The sequence below is a fragment of the Trichomycterus rosablanca genome, chromosome 9 (assembly GCF_030014385.1).
Source record: "Trichomycterus rosablanca isolate fTriRos1 chromosome 9, fTriRos1.hap1, whole genome shotgun sequence".
NCBI lineage: Eukaryota > Metazoa > Chordata > Actinopteri > Siluriformes > Trichomycteridae > Trichomycterus > Trichomycterus rosablanca.
The window spans coordinates 11621496-11641537 of NC_085996.1; the positions used below are offsets into that span (position 1 = coordinate 11621496).

At 39.9% G+C, this 20042-nt stretch overlaps 1 protein-coding gene across 1 annotated transcript; it reads right to left on the minus strand.

Moving 5' to 3' along the window:
• Positions 1-510: 510 nt before the first annotated feature.
• On the minus strand, positions 511-18697 carry ivns1abpa (influenza virus NS1A binding protein a). Its single transcript, XM_063001888.1, has 15 exons — positions 18567-18697; positions 12057-12297; positions 11789-11922; positions 10289-10458; positions 10122-10197; positions 9347-9520; positions 9051-9176; positions 5955-6062; positions 5431-5545; positions 5090-5317; positions 3873-3994; positions 3668-3794; positions 3427-3558; positions 3144-3317; positions 511-1674 (listed from the first exon to the last, which is right to left on the minus strand). Exons 3-15 carry the CDS (start codon positions 11897-11899, stop codon positions 1418-1420), a joined length of 1920 nt encoding a protein of 639 aa, XP_062857958.1. The 5' UTR covers positions 11900-11922; positions 12057-12297; positions 18567-18697; the 3' UTR covers positions 511-1417.
• Between the last annotated feature and the right edge of the window lie 1345 nt (positions 18698-20042).

Here is a 20042-nt window from a genome sequence, read left to right on the forward strand (position 1 = left end):
GACACGGTATTTAAAAACTCCAGCAGCGCTGCTGTGTCTGATCCACTCATACCAGCACCATGTCAGTGTCACTGCAGTGCTGAGAATGATCCACCACCTAAATAATACCTACTCTGTGGTGGTCCTGACCATTGAAGAACAGCATGAAAGCAGGTTAAAAAAGTATGTAGAGAAACAGATGGACTACAGTCAGTAATTGTAGAACTACAAAGTGCTCCTATATGGTAAGTGGAGCTGATAAAATGAACAGTGAGTGTAGAAACAAGGAGGTGGTTTTAATGTTATGGCTGATCAGTGTATATTGTCTAAGCAATGAAGGTTAAGGGCCTTGTTTAGGGGCCCAACAGTGGCAACCTGGCAGCAGTGGTGGGATTTGAACCAGCGACCTTTCAATTACTAATCCAGTTCCTACAATTGCCTCTTGTGTATGTTCAGATTTCCATGGTCTTTCGACAAGTTGTACTCAAGAAGTCTAAATTTCATCAATGAAAAAAGGACACGAATCACTGGTTTCACTGGTGAATTATTTTATTTGTTAGGAAATATCAGTTTGTAACAAATGGAATACAGTTTTTTTTACCTAGGTCAGTCTAATGTGGAAAAAAAACATTGAAGAATTATTCACTTCTTAGATGTTTAAAACAGAAATATTGAAAAGAAAATATTAAAAGGAAAAAAAAAGTCCTAGGTTAGGAAAAAACTGCAGATTATGGATAACAGAAATTATACAGTGTGTGTGAATGTGTTCATGTGTAAATGTAAATGAACTGGCACTGATTATGGTTTATCTCATTCATCAATCAGCAGTGTATCAAAAATAGAAAAGGCCATCGATGGAGATCCAATCCTGCTATTGTAATGCAAAAAGCTATGCGAGTGATTTTGTTTAATAAGGCTTTTATAACAGAGCATCATCTTCAGTTCATATTTTTAATCAATTCAAACCAGTTCAACAAATTAAACCTTCCAGTGCCTTTCTGAGAATCTCTTCCAAACTAAACTCAACAAATCAACTCAAATGTACACGCAGTGTGCAATAAAGGTTGGCATTTTTTGTAAAGTAAAACCAACTGACAGAGAAAAACAATATATACAACACAAATACAATATGCAAAAGGATGGTTGCTAAATCCCCCCCACACCCCCCAATCCCATTCCGAATGAATACATCCCCACCTCACCCTTTAGTCGGTCTTCACTGAAGACCCCATAAATCCCTCCCACAGAGACTAAACCCCCCACCCCCGACCCTTATACGTACACTACATCACGAAGCACGATTACGTCACTAAGCCTGTTAGTTTGAGAGACGATACCTACAAGCACCCCTCAACACCCTGGTACCCCTCAACACCCTGGTACCCCTCAACACCCTGGTACCCCCCCCCCCCCCCCCCCTTCCCGTTCCATCGATCTCTTAGGCGCTGTCGAAGGCATCAGTGCAGGTGCTCCACTCATCCAGCTCCGGGTTGTAAACCTCCAAAGTGTTCAGGAACTCGTTGCCGTCGAAACCACCGACAGCGAAGATGAGGTTGCCAAGTACGGCGACACCAGCGTTGCTCCGTGCTGAATTCATACTCCCGAGCATCTTCCATTCGTTGCGGGCTGGGTCGTAGACCTCCACACAGCGCAGGGCGTGCGAGCCATCGAAACCGCCCGCTACAAACAGCTTTCCTATAAAGAGGACAGAAGATGGAGACTTTGAAATGTATTTTTGCTTTTGAAATCAGTAAGTCATTGTGATGTGTACACAAGTTGTTTTATACACATCTTGATAGCATGCTTGCAAGGTTAGGACAAAAACACTGAAGTTCCCAAGAAGCGGATCAAGCATCTCTATCTAAGCATGGACTATTTTGTGTATATGTAAAACTCAGCTAGGTTACTGATTAGTTACCAAAAACAAGAGCTAAGCAAGTCAATAACAAGTCTTTTTAACAAGAAAGTAGGGTGTGTTCGAAAACCTAGTGAGCAAAACCTGATGTTATCGCCGTCTAAGTAGTGCGTTCGAATAACCTGCCTTATGAGTCGACGACTTATTAGAATCCTCTCTACTGAGGCAGCTGCCTATGTAGACAGTAAGACAGCAAGGCAGCTCCCTAGGTTTTCGAACACACCCATGGTCTCTCATCCAGACAGTAAAGTCGGTTATACATCTTTGGAAGCAACAATGGCTATGGCATCATACAAAATAACAGTACACTACCAAGTCACCCACCCATCAGTATTCTGACAAATACAGTGGTACCTTGTAACTCGATGTCCCCTAAACTCGAAATCTTTGAAACTCGACGCCCTTTGTTGAGAAATTTGTCCCCTTCATCAAAGTGCAAATATGAGACGAATATGCATTTGTGTAGAATAACAGTCAAATTCACTGTATCTGTGTTTAGCTGGATTTTCCTCACTGTTTCACTTTTAAACTTGTGTTATAGCTCGAGGTGCTGAGAAATGGTCAGAATACGTTTTTCCAAGAGTCTAAAACGCTTATCGTTAAAAAAAGCTTAATGTGACTTAATGTATTAAAACTAATAAAATTCCTCGCTCGTTGTTTTAGTACAAAGTCACGTCAAGCTTTGTGCACTGGCACTCTCTATAGGAAATAACGGCACAGTCAGCGCACAATGCTAAGGAATATGGTATTCCAAGATCGAGCATCTCCACAATTAAGAAGCATAAGGAAACGATAAAGAGTTAAAGGTAAAGTCTAGGTTTTATTGTATTTTTATTGATTTTTAACAGTTTTTCGATTGTTTTTGTGTTTTTTATTGATATTTGCATTATTTTCAGTGCATAAGTGTAAAAAAAAAAAAACATACTTTTACATTAGCCTAAAATATATGCAGTTCCACGGGACCATGGAACGCATTAACAGGTTTCCCATACAACATTATTGGAAGAAATATCTTGAAACTCAACGTCTTTTAAACTCAACACCAATCCAATTGACTGCTTGTTTTCAACCTGCTTGTGAGCAAGAATTACTAGTCACTCCTGGTGTAGGAGGCAGCAGTAATTGTAGCAAATGTCTTTGCTACTATTCTAGAGTAACAGCAATGGATTGCCAATCCAAATTTTACATCTGTAGTTCCACAATGTTTACAGATTTTCCCTATGCAATGAGTCTTTCCCTTTAAACGTACCTGCATGTATGCCCACGCCAGCTCCTCTGCGAGCCACGTTCATAGGGGCGACCAGGGTCCAGGTGTTGTTTTCGGGGTTGTAACGCTCCACGCTGTTCAGACAGTTCCACGACTCAGCTCCACCAATCACGTACATAAAGCCATCCAACTCGCACACAGCCGCCTGGTGCCTCCCTGCACATGAACACAGAACTCGGTTCTTTAAAAATAGATCAGCGAAACCAGACTGAATACTGATCAGCCTGCATTCTAATACTAGCTTGAGTGACAAACATGCACTCACTGATGTTTAACGGGGCACAGCTGGTCCACTCCTTGGTCACAGGATCAAAAGCATCACAGTTCTTTAGACCTTTCTGTCCACAGGGGTCTGATCCCCCCACAACATAGAGCTTGTTGTTTAGAGAACAGACACCTATGAAAACAAACAAGTGAATAAACATCACCAGTGTTTTGTCTTGAATTGCTACCAGACAAAACAAACCATGTACAAACTGCAGGATGCCCCTCCCCGCCTTGCTCACCTGCATTGCAGCGATTGGTCCGAAGCTCTGGGACTTGGGTCCACTCATCTTTGCTCGGGTTGTACATCTCCCCACAGCTCAGCTCATCCGAATGACCGTTAGATCCACCCATCACGTACAGATGATCCTGATTGGTTGTAAATTTAAAATCAAAGGCATTTAAGATCAAAATTGTACACAGCTCCAAAAATAACCCTATATTTACCATAAGCACAGCCATCTGAAAGCGAGCCCGGGGTGTTCTCATTGGCGCAATAAAACTCCAGCTATTATTCTTCAGGTCGTAACATTCCACAGTCCTCAGGCATTCCTCTCGGTTGTAACCACCTACAGAATAAATGCCAGACGTTCCACATTAAAGACTACGTTACTTTGAAGTGAATTTGTAGTTTGTACCCTATGAAACCCCACACAGAATTTCCAATTTAATTCCAAAAAATGTTTGTGTGTCTACAACACATGAACTGACCAATTAGAAAGAAGGTACACATATGATCCCACCCAGATGTATACAAATTAATTATATAAAACAAATTACATGCTTTCAACTTAGTGATTAAGACGGATGGGCATTCCCCAAACTATTGCCACATATTTTGAAGACGTATTTCTAAAATAAATAAATAAATAAAATATCTCGTTCATAGAAGTATTCAGACCCAACATTTAATATTTTATATGAGCAAATGGTAGATTATATAGCTGCAAGCTTTCTTGGATATGTCTCCACAAGCCTTCCACACCAAGGTTTGGGCAGTTTATGACAAATCCTCTAAAGCTCAGACATAATGATGACAGATGTTCAATGGGATTTCGGTTTGGTCTTTGGCTGGGAAGATGTGTTGTTTTGGCTGTATGCTTTGGGTCATTGTGTTAAAAGGTGAACTGTTGCCCCAGTGTGAGTTTGCATAGAGATTTCTTCAGGTGTATAGTGCCTGTTTTTGACCAGACCTAATGCTTGCTGTTCTGCCCAGTAAAAGCCCTTTTTATCTCTTTCCCCCTCATTTTACCAGAGTCCAAGCGGCATGTAATATGCATTTTGAAAAATCTTGCCACCCTGCTATAGGGGTCTGATTTATGGAGTGCTACAAAGAAGGCTGTCCAACCAACAGGTTCTCCTACTTCTGCACATGATTTTTGAAGCTTTTTTTAGACTGACCCGTCAAAGAGAGCCACCTTACCTCTCTGAGCAAGCTCCTTTTTGCCCATATGCCCAAATTGGTAGGACAGTCAGCTCTAGGAAGTTTCAAGGTCTTGTCAAATTTCTTCTTTCAAAATTATTGAGATTGTGGTTTTTGTACCTCTCAAAGCATTAGATATTGTTTTATAACATTGCACTGATATATGCTGCATTTAAAAACACATTTCAGAGAAGTATACATGTACCCAAAAGAAATCCCCATGAATCAAAAATTAACCAACCTGCAGCGATCAGTCGTCCACTGAGAGCAGCAGTACCCAGACCGGAACGGGCATAGTGCATGGGAGCTAGCATCCGCTCCTGCTCCTCTTCCAGGGGTGCAGACTCGAAGCTCATGCTCTTTTGCAGGCAGGGTGTGGCCGAGGGGGAGGTCTGGGGACTGTTTCGACCATGCAGAAAGATGACGCACAGTACGCCATTGAGCACAGCCAGGCACAAGTATGTACTGTCTGTAAGGGAATAATTAAAGCAAGTTGTGGATGTGTAAAGAGGTTTTGATTATTAAAAAGCTTTAAGTGCATCTTCATAATGCACTATTAAGTGCTAGGTGTTAAATGCTTACTGGTGGTCTTCTCGGAGGCGATGTATTTCCACTCCAGCTTGGCCGAGCCGGGTGAGAGGCTGCCGGAAGAGCTGTTGCTCAGCTGTCTGTGAACATTCTCTCGCGGTGGTTTCTTCTGTAAATGCACAGTGCAGCTACAGACACTGTTCCCATGGTCACACCAACACACCTTTCTGATTCTAAACACCCACTACGGTGGATCCTATTTATAATTTCTTGCAATATTAATTACAAATCAGGCTGAAAGTGCTTTGCATCCACCAGTCTAAAACCTAATCTAGTGCTTATACTCTTTAAAGCAAAGCTACAAGCCACGCTACACCTTCCCCAACTACATGACTACTACACACATTCATTAGAGCATAGAAAACAATCTATGCACTCCTACAAGAACAAGCAGCATCAAAAAGCCTGCAACACAAAGCAGCTGCTTCTTAACTTCAAGCTACAAAATCCAACTACAATTTAACGCCATGCCAAATAGTCTGGCAGGGCTAAACCGGTTTGGTGCTGGTTTCGTGTACCTGCACAAACTGAACGCGGTCGTCTTCGGCGCCAAACACCTCGGCCTGGCTCTCAAGCAGGCCCCCATCGAGCAGCTTGTGATCAGCCGAATAGTACAGCGTTTGCACCTGCAAGACACACAGCGACACAAGAACCCATGTGGCTGTCTCCATGGCAACAGTGCACCCGGCAACACAGGAAAAGAAGAAAAGAGGGGGAGAAAAGGTGACGCCGCAAGATGGCCGCAGGGTGCTGAAAAATCCATGTTAAAACTGTGAACACAATGTGGCTTCTGTTCAGGGAGATTTATGAAAGCACGGTGGCACAAAAAGCTCTTCGTTGGCACCGTCGAGGCTTCGGGAGCATTTTTTTTTCTTCTCACACACACACAGATGGCAGCTTTACAACCCAGGAACTACTTGTTAATATAAAAGAAACAGAGAAAAACAGGTTTGCTGTGTCGGCTGCTATCCAGACGTGCTGATGGTGTTATCTTCATGACTGGGGAGGTTAGTTAGACTTGAAGTAAAGTTACACATAATCCAGAAAGACAAACGGCTCCGGCAGCTCCTTCTTAATCTGCTTCAGGTGCAGGGCAGGGATGTTTTTTTTTCTCAATCAGTTTAAATTATATAACTTAAAAATACTGGAATTAAAATAGGCATTGAACTTAAACTCATGTATAAATTAATACATGTTTTGAAAATGTGAATAACAATTTTCATACTGAAAATATTATGAACCAACAAAATTAAGAAGGGGGAGAAAAAAAAAGAAAAAAACCCTCATGCACACTCCAGTTAAATGTGGCGCGATCTGTTAATTCTTTACATTTTCGGCATTTGGCGAAAACTTTTATACAAAGCAACTTACAGTATACAGTCTATGTAATTGAGGGTTAAGGGCCTTGCTCAAGGGCCCAACAGTGGTAACCTAGCAGTCGTGGGGTTTGAACCAGCAACCTTCTGATTACTAGTCCAATATCTTAACTGCCTACATGTCTACACGTCTTCTACAACTGCCTACATGTACTGTAAGTATTAGTCCAAAAGAATCAATAGTCCTAAGGCCCTGTTTAGGCAGAATTATTTTACAAGGGATATGGGGTAAGACTAAGTTGTTTTTATTTTAATTAAGGATTTTATGCCCCCAAAAATCAAATCAATCAACTGTAATTCTAATGGTCTGGCTGTTCCATTGTCTGGAAATATTACACATTACCAAATAGCTTCATTCAATCTAGGTAATCCACTATTATTTATTAAGTCACTATTATATTTATTAAGTCTTTTTTTTCTTGTTTCTATTTATCCAATTATATTTTTGTTTTCATTGTTGTTCCTGCCAGGAAGTTTAGGATTGTTCTTGTGTTTTCTTGGTTGAGGGTTTCTTTAACAGTTCCAGGTATGTGTAGCTGTTGTCTGTCTCTGGTGTATTCGGGGCATTCGATTAGAATACGTTTTATTGTGAGCTGTGTTTGGCATTTTTCACATGTTGGGGGAATGACTACTTCTTTTAAGTATTGGTGAGTGATTTTTGTATGATCTATTCTACATCTTGTGTATATAACTTGGTCCACTCAGGTAATGCACTATTAAGAGGCTATCATTAGGTATTTCACTGAATAGTTCCAATACTGACACCTAAAACAAGTAATTGTTTTTAATGCATTTTCTCCCAATTGAGCGCACTCAATTTTGTCTTCCGCTGCTGAGAGATACCCGATTATATCCAAGGAGAGCACGTCGCTGTACACGTCTCTTCCGACACGTGTACAGCCCACCTCTTCTCACCACTGCGTTCTGCACAATCAGGGTCCTTACACAGCGTATGAAGACACACCCACCCACACATAGTCCGGCCCCCACCCTGCAGATACGGTGGCCAATTAGTATCTGCTGCAGGCACTGCCAATTATGCCCGCCGGATGGCGCCCAGCCGACCGGTGGCAACACCGAGTTTTGAACCGAGGAGTGCTGGTGTGCTAGTGGAATATCCCGCTGCGCCACCTGGGTGCCCTGAAACAAGTGATTTTAAAGGTGAAAGCAATTCACCGTCAGCAATAGCGGCACCATTTGGCAATTTGGGATTTTGATGTTGTTTATTGCAACATCTGTAATATTACTTGACAGTCTCTGGTAGTCTGCAGGGCCACTTTGATTAGCCGAATGATACTAAATATGACAACAAGCCTATTTTTAAAACATCTGTAGGATGGGTTGTTTTTAAATTTCTCAGAATTTAGATTTTCTTAAATGATCTCCAAATTTAAAGTGTAGGCTTCGCACAGTTGATGGACAACTTTTGCACGTACTTTCCTCAGATGGATATCTAGCTAAGAAACTAAAGAATACTACAAGGCATCAATAGTTTGTTTATGCTACAATTTAAAACATCTTAAAACGTATGCTTTTTTCTGCATTCATAACTACAAGCTCATGTGCATTTTTGAGCTCGAGTGGTCTTATCTTCTAATATTTCTTTGCAAGTGTGCGCTGAAGACAATATTTGCGCTGGTGCGAGTGGCTTTCATCAACAGACGTGGCTCCCCGTTTTTCTTTCTCTCCCTCTTTTTTCCTGAATCATTACCCTGGAGGCCCCAGCTGTGGTTTCTTCACTCTGCTCAAAGTCCTGCAGATGTTTGCTTTAATAAACCTAAAGAAAAAAACAAAATCAATGGGGAGGAAAAGCCGTTAGTGCTAATGCCCAAAACGCGTCTATACGCACTCACACACCTGCTTAGAAAAATGAGACATTAGTTCATTAGTTCGACAACAAGGCTTTCTTTCAGTTCGGAGAGGAGCGTTCGACTCGCAAAAACAGAGCCCTGAACGGGCGGCTTTTTAAGTTCTGCTCACCTGGACTAACCTCTGGCCTTTGCGGAGTGTGTAACAGCCCCGCACTGTACCTATTGCAAAATATATACTCTTAAAAGACCTGGGGGAAGGGGTAGTTTGTGTTAAAATAAAAGATAGATATAAAACAAAATCATCAAGGCTGTAAGTTTTTGAACAGACTTGTCAGTGTTGTCAGAGAATGCAAGGTTGTGGGGCAAAGAAATGGGTGTAAAAAAAAAAGGTGAGAAAAAGAGAATCTCAAAGGAATGTAGTGCTCACCTCTTCCATCAGTCTCTCTAGCGGCTCCCCGTTCTCCCACATGCTGCGCTGCACCCAGCTGATTACTTTCGAATACAGCTTTCCATTGCTGGGCAAGCTCAGGTGATCCTCCAGCATCACCTCCAACTGTAAGCATGTCAAACATCTCATTAGTACAGATCATTTAATACACCCACTGTTGGGGGAATTCATTAAGCTTTGTGCTGATTCATGACAAACTAATACTCACAAGAGCATGCCTTATGTGAGTGTGGATTCTAAATCATAAACACAAACACGAGCCGTGAAGAACTTGCCTTCAGACGAGGAAGTTTGAGGAAGTCCTCCTGCTCGGATATCTCCAACAGATGCTCCTGGATGTAGCCGTCAATCTTGGCTAGCAGACGACTGTCCCCCATGCTGCTTGCAAAGTTGCGATAGGAGATAGCATTCTGGGAGTCAATTTTGGAGAGCAGATAGTCTCCACAGATCTAAAAAAGAGAGATTAGATACAAACTTAAAAAAAAGAGTACATGCATATTGTGGTAGTATCTGATGGTAGCGGTCATGATACTGGACTAGTTGAAGCCCCACCACCGCCAAGGTAGCACTGTTGGGCCCTCTAAGCATCAAATGCTTGGATTGATTATATTCAGTCACAACTGCAATTTGGTTTGCATGAAAGCATCTGCCAAATTTTATAAATGTAAATGTAGTGACAGAGTAATACAAGAGTATCTGGTTACAAGTTCAAGTAAGACATCTTTGGCCTAAGCACTCTATTGGTTGGACTGCAACCTGCTTTAATTGTAGTGGTTGATAAAGTGTAGACCATTGTGGCTTCAGGTTTAAGGCTTTGGGCCATTAAGTTCAAATCCTAGTTCTCAAGCTACCACTCCACAATTGAGCCCTTGTGCAAGAGCTTAACTTAAAAGTGCTTAACCTAATGATAAGTACCACAGGCTTACATCCTCTGCCAATTTATTAATTGAACCATGCTGAGTGTACTGAATATGTGAAATCCAAAAACAACAAGGCAACACCAACAGTCATTCTTAAACGTTTGATATATGCTACAGTTTTAAAGCCTACCTGCTTCACCCGTTCCATCTTGAGCCTTTTAGCTGCAGAGTAGACCTCCCTAACCAGATCCTTATCTGCCTTCAGCCTTAAAAGTAATGACAAACATACAGACAATAAGTTAAATGATTCTGGGTCTCGATCATTAAGGTAAAAAGAAATGGCCGAAGCATACTTACTGGGCAGTGTAGGCATAGTTGAGCAGGATCTCCACAGCCTCTGGGTTCAGATCTTCAAACTTCACATGGGAGATGCCGTGAGGCTCCAGGTCACTGTTGAAGATCTCAAAGAGGTACGGGCTGCAGCAAGCCAGCACCGCACGGTGCGCCATCAACTCATGACCACACACCTGGCAGGGTCAAAGGACGAAAGGTTACATTGATGTAGATACTGACCATCACAATCATACTCAACACTATAATATACTACAAGTCAGTATGAAGAAGCATGAAGAAATGCGAAAAAAGGCGAGACTGTATGGCCAAATGCTAAAAGAATTGATGTGACCCAGTGGTAAACATGTGGTTTATGATTCCTTGCTTCAGCCAAATGATCATTCTTAGAATTTAGTGTAATAAACAGTTAGACCAATAACTCAGCCTAGAACTCTGCAGAGCTGTTGATTGACATCCAACCAACCAGACAACTTTCTAATGTTTCATATGCTGTAAGTACACAGTGTAAGGAAGACTCAATATACACCGATCAGCCATAACATTAAAACCACCTCCTTGTTTCTACATTCACTGTCCATTTTATCAGCTCCACTTACCATATAGAAGCACTTTGTAGTTCTACAATTACTGACTGTAGTCCATCTGTTTCTTTGCATGCTTTGTTAGCCCCCTTTCATGCTGTTCTTCTAAGGTCAGGACCCCCACAGGACCACCACAGAGCAGGTATTATTTAGGTGGTGGATCATTCTCAGCACTGCAGTGACACTGACAGGGTGGTGGTGTGTTAGTGTGTGTTGTGCTGGTAAGAGTGGATAAGACACAGCAGCACTGCTGGAGTTTTTAAACACCTCACTGTCACTGCTGGACTGAGAATAATCCACCAACCAAAAATATCCAGCCAACAGCACCCCGTGGGCAGTGTCCTGTGACCACTGATGAAGATCTCAAAGATGACCAACTCAAACAGCAGCAATAGATGAGCGATCGTCTCTGGCTCTAACTACATCTACAAGGTGAACCAACTGGGTAGGAGTGTCTAATAGAGTGGACAGTGAGTGGACACGGTATTTAAAAACTCCAGCAGCGCTGCTGTGTCTGATCCACTCATACCAGCACAACACACACTAACACACCACCACCATGTCAGTGTCACTGCAGTGCTGAGAATGATCCACCACCTAAATAATACCTGCTCTGTGGGGGTCTTGACCATTGAAGAACAGCATGAAAGGGAGATAACAAAGCATGCAGAGAAACAGATGGACTACAGTCAGTAATTGTAGAACTACAAAGTGTTTCTATATGGTAAGTGGAGCTGATAAAATGCACAGTGGGAGTAGAAACAAGGAGGTGGTTTTAATGTTATGGCTGATCAGTGTATATAAGCACTTATTTTATTTTCAAAATGCTATTTTCCTATGCACAGTTGCATCTGCTCTAATAAATAGCTCATATTCCCAAAAATTATTTTATAAAACTAAAAATAAAAGGAGAAGTGTGTACCTGAAGTCTGACATCACAGAACTGGCCACTCTTCCTAAGAGCATTCATCTTGGCAACGGTGGAATCCAGGAAACTCTCATCCTCGAAGATCAAATATCCATTGGGAATCATATTTGCAGTTTTATAAGTTGAACCTTTTATAATTGATAGAAAAAAACACTTTATACAACAGGTGGCTTGATGTCCTGTTTCATTTTATCACCACTGCAATTATGATTATGCAAATGAAAATGCAGCGGTTTGTCCGCAGAACAGGCAATGTGCTTACCTAATCAAAAATTTTTTAATTCTTGGCAAAACAGTTGTACCGGGGTTTGGCAATCAGGTCTTTTCTTCACTTCTGTATGGGTGGCTGAGGTGATACTGGTAAACCAGCGAGCACGGAGCAGGGGGGAGACCGGGTAGCCGCGCTAATGCAAACTCTCAGGCTTAGAGCGACTGTAATCAAGTCCTCGGGATCCCGTAGGCTATAGAATAAAACCTTTTCTGTGTTGGTCCTGTATTATAACCTGCAAGACAGAATGAGACACACGTGAGCTTTGCTTGTAATAGTAAAAAACAGTTGTTTTTTGGTTGGACAGTTATTGGCAGTCTTAAAGATCATAGATGAATGTACATAGCTATAACCCAGTAAACCAGGCTATGGCCTCATTTACAAATCATTACGCAGTGTTTACATAGTCTGTGGTCATACCGAGGGTGGTGCTAACGACAGAGAGTTTCAATATGAACTGGTAATGGGAAACAACTAGATTTGGATATAAGAAGCCTTTTTTCCAGTTAGGGGTCGCCAGAGCGAATCATCTTGCCCTTTCCTCACCATCTTCTTCTAACACCCCAATCACCTGCATGACCTCCCTTACTGCATCCATAAACCTCCCCTTCGTCTGTGCTCTCCATCCTCAGCACCTTTCTCCCGAGAATGCTGAGCTAGTTCTGCTCACTGTATTAATGTTCATTTTATCGTTCTATGTTACTACAATGATCACTATGTTACTACTATGTTATCGTTTAATCAAGAAAGCATAAAGCCTTGCTTATATAAAACTCGGTGCGTTTTAAAATGTGATGAGACACCACATGCTTGTCTGTTAAGGATTAACCATTAAATAATAACAGCCGATTACCAGTTAAAAGAAATTCAACATCAAATATTGGGACAAATTCTCACCATGGTACCTATTCCTATATTAATCTTTAATTTGACCCATTGAAAATGAGGTTTAAGTCCTGGCATGACTCAGCTAAAAAAAGCACAAGCCTTTCCTTGTGCACAGGACCGTTACGTCCTTCACAGAAGGACACAGAAAGCAAGAAACTGAATTGAGAAAGGACAGTTAGAGAAACAGTTACAATAAAGACCCTTCTGTGCATGCTTCTGCATTGTGGTTTTGACCTTTGCTAAAGCGTATTCTCAGCTTGTGTGTGGGTGACTGAGAAATGAAGAGAGGACACAGGACAGGACACTGCAGTAGTTGTTCTATTGACTGCTAAAGTATTTAACTAAATTATTACAGCAACTAACTGATTGTGAGAAAAACACTGAAATGGTTACATGAGCGGTAAATTAAGTACACTGTTGCTGAAGCACAATACCGGCTGTAAGCTCGTACATGCGATTACAATTACACTCATTACTACCAGTGGACCCGACACAACACAGTGGGATTTCAGCCACTAATACACATCCCAGTTGTCCTTAACCTCAGGCCTTAACCAACTTGTTTTTTGCTTTTGCTTAAAAAATGGCCTCTGTAGACGTTGAGGTTGATTTGGTGGGACTGAACATGCATTATCTTGTTTGTTCCTGGACCACAGCACATAAGCTTTTAAATGGGACATGAAACACTAGAGCAGCCCATCAGCACTAGGCATTGTAACCTTAGCTAATGATTGCTATTTAGCATGTAAAAGGATGCAGCGTATTGTTTAAAACGTCGGCGTGAGTTAACATTTCGTCTGCTTTCACTAAGTCGCCAGGTTAAGTTGACATTAATATCTGCATCCGCTGCCTGGCCACTATAAATATTCAATGCTGCATTTACCGGCAATTTAAAAGTGATTTCCTTGCATCAATTTTTGGTTTGGCTTTTCTTATTTTCCATCGAGTTAGCTAATGAAAGCTGTTAGCTAATGTAAACTAACGTAGGTTTTCCACGACATCCAACATACCGATATCACATGCTACGTTAGGACAAGATCGCACCACACTTGTTTGAAAAATGTAATATTAAAAGCTTATTATTTTGAATCTAGTCTCACTGGTTGTTAAACCTGTATTGTTTTTAATGTGTGAATATATCTTGTATTTCAAAGCTAACGTCATCTACTGTTTCTTTGCCCCTGTAAGATCATCCCAGACTTACGCAACACTGTAAAAAGTGGTGCAAAGTAAGAACGAAATGTACAGAGTTGACAAAGCGTGAAGAGATGGGGATGAATCATTTAATTCAAAACATCATAGCGCATAGACTTTGTGCCAACATGTTAGGTAAAGCAACAAGTTATAAGTTGATAATGACTGTCATAATGACGTCTCTTTGGCTTTTTTGTTTGCCCATTACTCAACACCAAAATAAATAGAGCCAACCGTAGAAACTTTCAGATTATACTACTTGTCATATATGCCATCTTGCCATGTAAACAAAATAAACCTATCATTACACTCAAACCAAGATTTACATCTGATTTAGCATTAGTGTTGATTACCAGAATACACAGACTGTCCTCACACTAATGAGCCAGCTTCCCCCATACAATAACTCAAGATCCCCCCCTACCCTTTTGCCCAGCACTGGACTCTGTTTCATTATTTACACATATGTATATATTAGAATATATAATGTTTGTATTATATTGTAGTAATTGTAGTAAAAGTATCATATCATACTAACCAACAGAGAGACTGCCTAATGACTAGGGAAAAGTAAACTAAATAAATGTTAATGTTTGCCGTTTACATGACTTGACCTAAATGATAGAAATGTTAAAGCAAGCAATTAAAAAGATCATTTATGTACACAAGTGAACATTTAATGCAGATTAATCTTAGTCCCCAGTCAGCACTACTGATGACTAAATAACTACTAACACATACACTTTAATACTGTATTGAGTGATTTAGATGCTGTGTAGATATAATAACTACTTTATAGCCATTAGTCTACTGTGTATTACAGTGGTGTTTTAAAATAAAATGTTTATTGTTCACAATTTTTACAGTTGCACACTGCTTGGTAAGAAAGACAACACATTATACTTTAATAGGAGATTTATCTAAGCTTATAGTTGGTTTACACTTCAGTGTAAGCAGACAGATTATGTTTAATTTAGCTCTTCTGACATTTATCTTCAATGAATCGTCAAGTAACAATTATCTTCACACAAAAAACGTGAAACTTGTTTTTTTGTGACTGGTAATGCAAATAAATTTACATTGGACTAACTAGGCTCGGTGTGATGCCCAACATTCATTTTCAACTCTGACTACAATCCAATTTCAGCATTATCTCTATCAGTATCAGCCTCTAGGAAACCTGAATTAATTGACCACAATAAAAGCTGCTGGAAAAAACACAAAAGCTAAGAGTTTTTAATAAAGCACCTTCTTACTTAATACACTTGCTTTCAGCAGAATTTACAAAACAAATCAGATTTTATGACCTGGCTAGATAACCACATTATACATTTGATAAAATAGAACTATTTTCAGACAATTAAAGTAAGATAAATACAATGGACCACTATCTGGTGTCATTACTTTTGTTAAGAAGACAGTAGAAATACAACTAAGATTTACAAATGCAATTGACACAGTTAGTTGACAATGGCATGATAAATGATAGACCTAGGCAACATTAAACAGGGTAAGTTTCACTTGCCTTTCACCTTCCTTAAATATCAGAAAAAGAATTTTCCACCCGCTATATTAATTTTCTATGGTATTTTATAATTTTGTCCCCCACCACCACTGGTTTACCAGATTCAAAAATGACGTCATTTACACAAATGACATAATTAGATAGCAGACCTTTATAATGATTTAAGCACAAATCATTAAATCATCATCATTACATTTGTCTCTGACTTGCATTTAAAAATGTTATATATGTACTGATTCCCCACATCTGACAAATTGCAGATGTGGAGAGAAAATACAGAAGTGGTTTAGGAAACAGAACTGGCTGCTGATACACCGGATGTGAACAACTGTGTAAATTTTTAATTTTTTGAATCCCTACCCCACCTCCCCCAATGTAATCATTGCCAGTTCCCCTGTTGCAATCTCTTGCTGCTTATACTATCCCCACACAGGCCAACAGGCTGTAATCAGTGGCGGAGCCCTACAGATAGCCCTATACCATGCATGCAGAGCTATGCAATAAACTCTCTTTGACCACACAGCAAAGGTCACAGTTGGCCGATGTCAATAAAACTCATTTAACCTTTGCCTCTCAGGCACAGTCAATCGTGTCAATTTGGGTGCCTTGTCAGGTCGATAGCACCAGTGCATTAGACTGCTATCCCACTCGAGTGCCCTGTGTGTGAACATTCTGCTTTATATAAACACTACGTCGCTTCCTTCCAAAATCTTTCTATCTGAAAATAAAAAGACAATCATGCATGCCACTGCGTAGCAACCGCCTGGCAACCTTTCCCGAATGCTGATAGGCTAGAACCGATGAATCGAGCGATGCTATTTGGCAGAATAAATGTCAATCATTGACATTTCCTACCTACAGCTGCTGCGTCCTAACTACGCATTAATGAAGCACATAGTGTGCCAAAATAGTTAACATAAATGTTGGTAGTGCGATATTTTTAACATGCTACTTAGTGTAATATTAAGCGGGTTAAAACACATCCGGCTCCTTTATAACCAGCGCATCTCGGCTAGCTCACTCACACGAGTCAATCCGCCCTTGAAAATGAGCCAGTATCTGAAAGTAGGTCAGTGGGACTAAAAAATGGAAGCTGCGGCTACTTTAGTAAAAAATCCAAATAAAATACTAAAAACGATGCCACCAAAACCACGTTTTGACTTACACAGATCTGGGCTATTCTGTGAGAAACGTTAACATACAATGGCGTAACGGACAACGCGATGCTTGACAGCTAGACATTTTGTCTCGTTTTCGTCACTTAAAATGTCCTCGAATTTCGAGTGATTTGAACGCGAATGTTGGCTGCGAGTGTGAGTCTAACGAGTTCTTTTTATCTATATTTATTTCACATGAAGGCACAGTGAGTTAACAATTAAGCCATTTGTGATCGACATTCCGAATCTTTTCAGTGAGTTATGTTAATTGACTCAGCAATAAGAGTCGACTCTTTCGACTCCAGAACTGGTGCATATTTAGTTCACTTTTTTCTAACGTAAATAAATAAAATAAGTTTTGTTCTATTTTTAGAAATTAACAAATAATATTAAATTACATTTTTGTGTTAAAAAGCCATACGCTTTATAACATATACGAGAAATAATGTTGATATATAATGCACAATTCTTTTTTTTCTTTTTTTTTCGTTTTGAAATGTATCATACAGCTGCTAAATAAGTAAACATTTTAATAATTTCATGTTTTATTTATGTTTATAGTTTTTTGTTTTTGTTTTGTGCTGCAAAATGCCAATAATCTTAACTTTGTTCGCCGGAGTTGACTCCCAATGTTCACTCCAAACAACCGACTCTTTCCAAACGACACACCACTGTAGCTTAACCAGCATTGTTGAATTGAATAGATAGCGGGAGAGGAACATGAGAAAGAAAATCAGTCATAAAATCTGAGCACATTGGTAGATGACACTTGTCTTTATATATTTATATTTTCCTATCATATGCATTAAACATGATCCTAAATGGATTGAAAAACCCATGTCGCATTCAGGCTGATAATGCATTTTCCCTCATGCTTTGTTATAAAGACTGTGATATGTATGTAGTAAAATACCCAGTACATTATATTTTTTACTCAGTCACCACAACTCAGTTTGATGTAATTAAGCCAGATTCCACCACGATTCATTTAATAAAAAATATAATAAATGCATGCAGTTTTATTATACCTATTATACCCATAAGGCGGATACATGACAGCATATACACACTACTGTACTGAATATAATGCCAGAATAGTAGGATTTATATACATTAATACCCCATATAATGCAATCCATATAGAGTACGACACTAGTGCTTACAGTGGCAGTACAGACTGTATAAAGAACCCAACATGACACCATACGGAAAAGGTGGAATATTTCCAGCTAACGTTAAAAAAATATATATATTTTTTTTTTTTTTTTTTTTTAATCAAATCACACACTGCTCTACTGAACAGTTATACAATGATTTAATAATCACGTCATATAATGTAGCTGGGACTAGTCTGATTCTTAACTGGATACTACAAATTCCACACCACTAAACCATACAACTAACATGCCAATAATTACATACTACTAAACACAAATGTAAACTTTGCTATAATGAACTGAGGACTATTTATATATATATATAAAAGTATGCGGTTTAGAAGGAGCTAACCCAACATTGTAAGACTGAATCCAATCTGGACTCCACCAGCACTCATTAAATAGAAATCCTGTACCTAATTGCATACTAGTACACTACACTACAGTACACCAAAACACGCTATATCTGTCCAGGCAGCATTAATACTACTTAAAACAGAGGGTAAATCTGATTATTAAACCGATGTTTAATTATCTACCTGATGCACGGGTGTTAGAATGTATTAAAGCACGCAGTCCTTACCAGATCTTTGTGACAGCAGACGATGGTAGACATATTTAGGCTCAACTGGAAGCTATTTGGCAGATATAAGGACAGACGGTTCGGGCTCGTGCTGGTTCGTGCTGTTTGTAATCCTGCGCGCGAGCTTTACTGTAAAGACTGAAGCGCGTTTTTAACAGAGACCACGCCGCTCGTGACACACACGCTCCGGCCCCGCCCACGGAAAAGTACGGGCTGCAGGGGCGGGGCCAGCGGCGGATAGAACCGGTTTCAACGAGACATCACGTGGCGGTTAGAAAGCGCCATTGTGCGTTTGTTCACTGTTGGATTCTTGGACGATTAATAGTGTTATAAACAATATATTTACACATAAACACAATATAATGTAGTTACCATGTAATGCAGTTTTGTTTAATTGTCATCTAACGTTTACTTACACTTGTAACTAACATGTAAGTCATGGTAGTGTTGGCATTCCAGTGATTTATTCAATTTAAACCTGTAATCACTATATATCTTTGGGGGAACACATGTACAATATACTGATGTTAAAATTATATACATAAATAAACATAAACTCTCTAACTTTGCATAATGTTAAGATTCATTTGTGTTGCCGCTCAGGTGGCGCAGTGGTAAAGTACGCTAGCTCACCAGAGTTGGGGTTTCAAATAGGGATGCACCGATCCAACTTTTTCAGTTCCGATACCGATCCGATACATATACTTTGCATATCGGTCGATACCCGATACCGATCCGATACCGTTGTTGAATTAATAAACCGTATACTTTATCATGTGGGAAAGACTTAAGGCATCAGGATTTACTTAAACATTACTAAGTTTGCAAAACAAAATATAATTGACACATATAAATGTACTGAACTGCTATTTATTTGTCAATAAAATAATAAACAATTGTGCAGGACCTTGGCACAGCATTCAAATTCAAAATAAAAAAGGCAAACTTCTTAAAATATTTTAAAATAAATTAAATGTATCAGCTGAAACTGAAGTAGTTACACAAACAGTAATCAGTCTTATTTTTTAAATATGTAGTGTAAACAGTAATTCAAAATCTAGCAGCGGAAGAAGAACCTGAGAATAAACGAATACACTGGTACAATATAATCAGTAATCAAACACTGTAAACAAGCAAACATCTAGTGCATAAAGGGTGTGTTCGAAAAGCTAGGGAGCTCTCTACACAGACACATTTTACGTCATCCTGTGCGCGCTCCCGAGAAGGAGGCTGTTCGAAATCTTCTCTCTTTCTCTCACAGAAAAATAAACATGGCTGACGGTGCGGACAAACGAATGGAGTTATTATCAAACCTGGGGATCGAACCCAGGACCCAGTACCTTCTTGCTGTGAGATGACAGTGCTACCCACTTAGCCACCATGCCCCCCGTACACTATATGGTGGGTTACTGGGCCAAACTGTTACATACAGCAACTACTTTTTATTTTATTTTATTTTCAGGTTTTACTGCTGAT

Bases quoted from the DNA above. Each gene is read 5' to 3' on its own strand.
- ivns1abpa (XM_063001888.1), bottom strand. From the start codon at position 11,899: ATGATTCCCAATGGATATTTGATCTTCGAGGATGAGAGTTTCCTGGAT. The intron at 6,063-9,050 runs GTGAGCACTACA...TGTGTCTTGCAG, and splicing joins TAGAGAGACTGATGGAAGAG to GTGCAAACGCTGTACTATTC. The intron at 3,559-3,667 runs GTGAGCAAGGCG...TTGTTTTCATAG, and splicing joins GACCAATCGCTGCAATGCAG to GTGTCTGTTCTCTAAACAAC.